The sequence below is a fragment of the Saccoglossus kowalevskii genome, chromosome 14 (genome assembly GCF_978046115.1).
Source record: "Saccoglossus kowalevskii chromosome 14, keSacKowa6.1, whole genome shotgun sequence".
NCBI lineage: Eukaryota > Metazoa > Hemichordata > Enteropneusta > Harrimaniidae > Saccoglossus > Saccoglossus kowalevskii.
Window position 1 is genome coordinate 12,457,217 of NC_140654.1, and position 7,893 is coordinate 12,465,109.

Consider the following 7,893-nt stretch of genomic DNA (forward strand, 5'->3'; position numbering starts at 1 on the left):
ATTGATAATTGCATCCCAGATCCAATTCATATTTTTAACATTAAATCACTTGTAATGATGTTGCGACAACTTTTATAGTAATTCACTTTTATATCAGCAAAATTGCTTTCACCATCTTGCCAAAATGTCGGTGTTGAGTTAAAATTTGTTTACCAATTGTTATCCAATGGTTTATATCTACATCATATTTTCAAGAACATTTTATTAAAATGTTCAGTCGCTTTTTATACTGACATCGTGATAGTGACAGTATGTAATAGTAGAAGAGGTAAAAAGAAAACATAATATTAAATGATGTGAAAGTCGAGTTGCTATGCAAACGTGGATATTAGTCATATTTTCCGTGGTATTTGTTTGACTTGTTCTGTATTGCTAGTTGGTGTTGTTGTGGTAATCTTGTTAAACTGAAACATGAGAGACTATTAATGAAGTGTTCATTTTTTGAATTATTCATATTTTAACACTGATATTGAAGTCTCCACTATTACATTTACAGTATGTATTAAAATCTACTGATGGCGTCAATACGCTTATGTTGTGGCCAATAAATATTTCAGACAATAAATTGCCTACTGCCATTGTTAATCTGAACTCACAATGACTTCTAATACACACTGTGACCCTCCATCATTGCACCCAATGCAAATAGGTTGGCCAATAAAACACATTAAATACCATAAATGTGACTGGAAATATGATTCGACTGTAGTAATCAATTTGCTCAGGACTTAATTCGAACGCAAACGGGCAGCTTCTGTTAAAGCCATAATATAACTCAGTGGTTGTGTTGTCAGCTCCTCTAAGCGAAGATCCAGCAGGATGCAGTTGTTCTTGTTCATTTCTACTTCCAGTGTGGGCCTACATTGAATATATAGTAATATAGATATATGTCAAAAGAAATTGACGGAGTGAAATATATTTGCTAAGATCTCATAAAGTATGATTAGCTTCCGTTTGGAAGTAAATCTCGATAATGGGCAAACATAACATCTATAAACAAACATAGTCATGGTCACTGACCAGCTCATATAGAAACACTGTCTACTACACACACTTACAACATTACTTTGTTCTTCTTTAAGGGAATTGACCATTTCAGATGATGTTTGTCTTCGTCGACTTTGCCTTTTTATCCGTAAACTAATGTAGTTAACCGCAGCGTATTCTACTAAAGCAGCGAATACAAAAACAAGACAAGCCGACATCCACACGTCGATTGCCTGAAACAGAAGATACGATATTTTTATCTCAACATTATTGATATTTCCATGACGCAATATATATGTATATAATATACAATACGTGGATTCGCATGAAAACTGGAGATTAGTCTACCACATTTTACCTTCAGATGTGCTATTTTTGGCATCGTTCCCTGAATTCCATTCATCTGTGTACACAACGTCAACAAGGCAGTCATCACGAGTGAAACACGAGCTGGTTCAGAGTTCGGGTTGATCCAAAACGAAAACCATGACAACACGACAATCAGTAAGCTCGGAAGGTAATTTGACAATATAAACATCTCTTTCTGTCTTTGTAATCTGAATGTCGCAGTAAGGTGTGAGAAACTACCTATAACAATATTACATGTCATCAGCATCCCCAGACAGGTGGCAGATATTGCATGTTGTTTTTATTGTAGTTCTAGATGTGACGTTTGTGAGAGAAAATTAGATTTTGTAGCCAAATTGGGTTTACCAATAGGTAATCATTGTACCTATTGTACACGCAGTAATTGAGTTACATCACGTTTACACACAATGACACAATCACAATATATCAAATAAAACTGCAAGCAGTAATGTTTGGGTTAAATTCTGGACCAAAGCCCAATCTGGTTATTACAACAGTATGTAATGAAATATTTGTTTATAGATTATGTGGCATATATATACTACAACATTAATAATTTTTACAAGATATAATATCCGAATTACTTAATACATTTGGTTCTGCAAAGAATTGAGCAACAACATAACAAATACCAGGAATCAAGACATAAAATAAACACTAATATGCATTGGAAAAATGTATCACCTACCTGTAGTGTAGTTCCTTGTGATTAGCTCTCTGACTATTGTTGCATCAACAAACTCAAATTGTGGTAATGAAATCCCTTGTGGGACTGCAAAGGCTTCAAGATCATCGTCTTCTGCTGCCCATTGCAGAATCACGTCATCAGTTGTGTAAGCAACTTTACAAGAAAACATATCAAATGCTATAATGTCTTAAAATATACGTACCAAACTAAAGCAGCGACTGTATTACAAAGCATTTTGAATTTAGTTATGCATGATTTTATATGCCAGTCTTTTTAGAAACTCGCGTAATCACTTCAGATTTAATATATTTGATGTGTGCGTTTCAGCCCTGAAATACTTTGCGAGATACAACACAGTTTCTTTAACAAAAAATAACGTATACTTATTGTCGTAGGATTAACACCAAATCAGCTTTAAGGTGACAATGAGAGGAACTCGAATGTGTCCAGACAAACTATTTCATGGATTATTTACCAATATGTTGTGGTTTGAGTTGGGGTCAATGCGACTAAAACAGAAATTAAAATTTAGGACACTAATTTTCAAAATGCATTACTTGAATAAAACTGACCAGACACATTCAATTTACCAGACTATTGAACAACTATGAAAAGTGAAAACAAAACTTCTTATCACCAGAATAAATGCGTAATTATTTTTTTACAAATATTTTTTTACAGATACGGGCATGACAAACACACCTTTGAAAAGCTTGAAGTCTGGCAATTTCAAACAAATTTACTTTTCTGGGTCTATTTGTAGTCGTTTGGTCCCAATTAGAAGTGGAAAACAAGTATGCAAATAATAGTCCCGCTACCTTAAATCAACATACCAAGAAACTCTCACTTGTCGATGTAAGTTCTTGTTGATATTTGCATTGTGATGCAGTTGTCAACTGTAATTAGGATTATTGTTACAATAAATGTTCATCATTATTGTTACTGTAATTAGGATTATTGTTACAATAAATGTTCATCATTATTGTTTTCATATTTCCTTATTTGCATATTCATATCTAATTTAGCCCTCAATATTTATTACTACTGTGCATTGATGTTGATGCTACTTTGCGTGTCTTCACTTAATGATGTTACCTGAACCAATGTATCATCAGTTCTTATCAGACATTCATATATATATATATATATATATATATATATATATATATATATATATATATATATATATATATATATATATATATATATATATATATATATATATATATATATATATATAAATATATACTAATAAGAGTATTACATACAACTTTCAATCTCAATGTTGCATTCCTGTTCATCCATTGGATAACGCTCTAGTCGCATCATACAGCTTAATGTTATAGTGAACCTGTAAAAATAAATATAACATTTGAGAGGCAGTATGGTGGTCATTTTTTGTGTGTTTTTCATCTCACATATATATGTGTATTTATTGTACTATGTTAATTAACTCACTCAAGATGAGGTACATTCAAACTTCGAGAATAGGACAGCCATACCTTGCGCTGTGTAGAACAGTTCCATCAGGATAAATACGTAAAAGTATATTCTCTGTTGTCAGTTTATGAAAGTGTCCAGACTTCTCATCTGGGAAAAAGAGTGGTGGTATCCAGACTTCTCTAACTCCATCCGAATGAAATGTCAGAATGTGATTAGCGGCATCATGGTACCGTAGTCGTGGATCGTTCCATCGTGTACGAAGAAATAATTTAACGGTATAATCCTAAAGGATAACCATAAAAAAAAATGCTTATATGAACATGTTTGTAACCGTTTCTTCCAGATGATTCAGACACAGTAAGAACGTCCCATAGTTGTATTCCAATTTGCATTTCGCCTTACACTCTCAGTCATTCAGAAAGTGTTCATGACAGTCTTTGCGAAAATACTCCGATTGCATATGTGATTGTCTGAATCAAAATCATCGTAGGTATTGTAATTAAATAAAAATATAATACGCCGACCTGTTTTTGTATTAAGGTTAGAACAAAAAAAAGCAGATCTACCCATGCGCTGGTATGTCGCACACTGGCTCGTAATTATTAATTTGACATAAATCATCAATATCATGCGTAGTCCCAAATATCTGATATATTTAGATATAGTATGCTGGTAAGTCGTCACCTGCGTATGCGTCAGATGGCCATAGCGTATCATTGTTTACAAACAAGCGTCTACCCATGAGTCTTCGCGTATTTAGCGTGTGTTGTTATCGTCGCTTGGGACGCAATTCCCACGCGTGCGCAGGTGACAAGTGACAATGTATGTAGTGTGTGTACTTGTCGCACTGTGTGTCGACTGTAATTGACATATTTTATAAGATGTAATGATCGAGATATTTTAGAATTCCTTATTAGTATCTCATATTTACTCACCATTTCCGTTCCTGCTGTTGCGTGGAAGCTATTAATATGCACGCTAGTTGTTACAATAACTGCTGCTCCTGGGTGTGAGTGAATAAAATGTAAGTATTGTATTATTTTTTTCTCACAAATCGCATCACGTACATTAACTGGAATCAATCAACGAATAAATCAACAGTAGTAGCACTCAATAGCATTGGTTAAGAAAGCAACAGACAAAATTAATGATCGGGATAACTACTGCCACAGAGTCGAATTAGTCATATTATCCTCCCACAATATTTTTAATATATATAAACACGATCATTGATAACATGACTTTGGTCTATGCTACCATATTACTTATTAATATTACATATTACTAAAATCTATAAGACTAGGTATTTAATTGTTTATTGTGAAAAACAGAAACACGAGTATTCATATTTCAAGAACATGCAATACAACCATCTGTCCTTGGTCGTAACCAGTGTTGCAGCAAATAAAGCTACAGCTTTTTCTATGTATACCAGTACCAGTATTATTATATTAATACCAGTACATATGCATTTAAAATATTTTTATAATTGTTAGTGTGTGAGAACTATACAATGCCATATGTTTGAGATGTTTATTACGGCATTTAACTGATACTTAAATTATACTATTTTAGGCCATAATCGTAATAAAAAATTGTGTTTGTATGATATAATTAACTAACATTTGAATGAGAAAATGTCTGACTGTGCTTGTACATATGTTTTATTTGGTCGATTAATTGCTAAGGGACATAAAACAATGACTGATACTTTGTCTGTTTACCTTTGTTAAACAACATACATTATGATAATAATATCTGTTATATTATATAACTTTATTTTCCTATTATTATATGTTATTATGTTTTTCATTAAGCGTGGATGCTGACTGTAAGAAAGTGGGTTTGTGAGCATGAATTTCTGAAATTCGTTATTTAAGCAGTACAATTGCTCTGTTACAACTGTGTTCTATCCATCAATATGTTACCAGTCTGAGATTGATTGGCTACTCATCCGTTGCATCAACATATCAATTTCTGGCGTCAATGGAGTATTTTTTTAAGATTGGACATGAGGACACTTGATCTCGAGGTGAACACGTGACTTTTCGAAATGCTCTGCTTAACCCCCAACCAGAAATAAACTCATTCACATAGTTACATCCTAGATCATGAGTAGTACACACCACATATGACATTTATAACACTCAACACAACGCTTAATTTATATTATATATAAACGCAACACACTTATAATCATTAAGTTTCATATCACAAATTCAACTCGTCGAGTACCTTAGCACGGCCAACGTCCAGCCCGGCAACATCATGATAGTAAACTAAACGCAAAACTTACAAACAAATATATCTAACAAGTGATCAGTTATTGAGTGTATTTACAGTCAGACTTTGACTTTTTACTACTTTAAAATATGAAAATCATGAAATTGAAATTGTAGATATTTTTTATTTATATGAACGTGGACATTAGACTGTATTGGGTCCCATCCGACGCATACGTGCATTTGAACGATATTAGAACACGAGTTTTACAATAATAAGTCGTTATTTAAACAACCTTTGGCAAAGCATTCCTCATAACCCATACACATAAGCGTTGGACTATTTATATGCATCAAAGCATCCTTTGCTATGTTCCTGAAACAAAGTACGTTTTATTGAGATGTGACTACACGTAAACACAATGGACTATTATGCTAATTAACAATAGATCGATATATTTCGCTGAATAGTGTGACCATCATTGTTTGTGTTTTAAATGATGAAAAACAATAAATGAAATTATTTCATTTCAATTTATTTTATTTCATTTCTTACGATTGACTATAACTTCCAATTGATGTGAGCAGATACAAAACTAGAACTATGCTACCTGCATTTTGTTGTGTAGATTTACGAGAGCATTTAAGTTAATGAATGGATCAAAACATATACATATGCATTATATCGTTCCACTGTGATACAGATATATTTTCTACGCCAATGTTACAACAATACATTTTGAGAAAGATTACTCTATTAAGTAGAACGAAATACATTGGTTACCTTGTGTTTAATATGGCTAGTATAATTTCAGAATATTATTGTATGCGAAATATCGACATGTAGTTCATGTTGCTCATCTGTTTATTCAGTGTTTTTTTATATATAAAACGAAGTCAATGCTTAGCTACTTTCAAGATTGACCCTGATTGGCAACCCCATCTTAACATCTAACAGTTTGGCAAAACAGCTTGCTTGTTGACAAGTTTTTTTCGACCTATCAAACTGTGTCTTATATACATGTCTCGACTCAGCTGCCCAATTGTCATGATTGTTCTTGGAATATAAGGTGTAAATAATAACTGTAGTCTGATGACTACATGCAGTTGTATATTAACCTTTTTGTAGAAAAAGGTAATGAATATTTAATGTATACTAAATGTACACGTTAATGTTCCCATTGATGTCAACACATGACATTCGCATGTAACACATATGAGGTGGCAAATACAAAAGAAAATCAACTGAACGATTTAAACTTACCGTGAAAATTTGGTCTGAATTTTTTATCATAGTCACCTCCTAAAAGGTTGCTCGAATTCGTTATTTCCGGTTCCTTTGCGGAGTCCATCGCCTCTGGTGATGTGACATCATCCATTCGTGTCATGTGACTATGTAAAACAAAGCATTAACGTCAACAATATATTAATTTATATTTGGATAAAGAAAATATGAAGCGAAATATGAAGGAATGTGCAGGACCTAGACGAAACACAACTATGCAGTATCGTGGCAGTAATAATCATTCATTCACCCATCCAAACCTCTTCGGTAGAATATACATGGTGTGTGTGATTGGGTGTGTGAGTGTCGTTTCAATTTAGAAAGCGGTATTTAGTTTATTTTTAACTATTGTATTCATATCGATAACAGTGTCGCAGGTTTGTAACCGTGCGTATACACAATAAACATAGTGCTTGTATTTTGTTAATTGCTGGTATAACAACAAAAATATTAAGTTATACGGTTGGCAATAAGTGTAAATATAATTTGATATATTTAGGATGATCTACGAGAATTTTTCATTTACCTTTCTGATACATGAGACTTTGTTTTGTGTGTGCATTTGTTACATGAAAACTAAAACTAATTTTATCCAATTACGCTTTCATAATTACTGCAGGAAATTACGGAGACGTTAGTCCAGGGTCGTCATAACACACCGAAACATTAGTTAACGGGAAATGTACCAATCTTTACATCTTTTAGAAAGTAAATGGCACGTTTCACAACACAGTGTTAAAGTGGGTTGCTGAGTTTAGACTGAACCTGGTTTTACGAAGAATGCTCAATTGCGTGCAGACTAAAACTCAAATCGTATAATATATTTAAGCTATGTCGTTTGTCACAGACGTGAACGAGTAATGCTCAGTGCATTCAATTTGAAAAAAGTCAATTGCAGT

General features: G+C 33.1%; 1 protein-coding gene across 1 annotated transcript; it reads right to left on the reverse strand.

The window, feature by feature from the left end:
* Window positions 1-332: 332 nt before the first annotated feature.
* On the reverse strand, window positions 333-7,097 carry LOC146734457 (glycine receptor subunit alpha-4-like). Its single transcript, XM_085507459.1, has 9 exons — window positions 6,974-7,097; window positions 4,423-4,490; window positions 3,547-3,770; window positions 3,313-3,395; window positions 2,045-2,197; window positions 1,346-1,575; window positions 1,059-1,220; window positions 676-858; window positions 333-404 (listed from the first exon to the last, which is right to left on the reverse strand). The coding sequence occupies exons 1-9, from the start codon at window positions 7,095-7,097 to the stop codon at window positions 333-335; spliced, it is 1,299 nt and encodes a 432-aa protein (XP_085363585.1).
* Window positions 7,098-7,893: the final 796 nt, after the last annotated feature.

Coding starts and splice junctions, on each gene's coding strand:
- LOC146734457 (XM_085507459.1), bottom strand. CDS start 7,097: ATGACACGAATGGATGATGTCACATCACCAGAGGCGATGGACTCCGCA. Junction 3,771..4,422: donor CAACAGCAGGAACGGAAATG/GTGAGTAAATAT, acceptor GTTATCCTTTAG/GATTATACCGTTAAATTATT. Junction 2,198..3,312: donor CAACATTGAGATTGAAAGTT/GTATGTAATACT, acceptor TTTCTTGTAAAG/TTGCTTACACAACTGATGAC.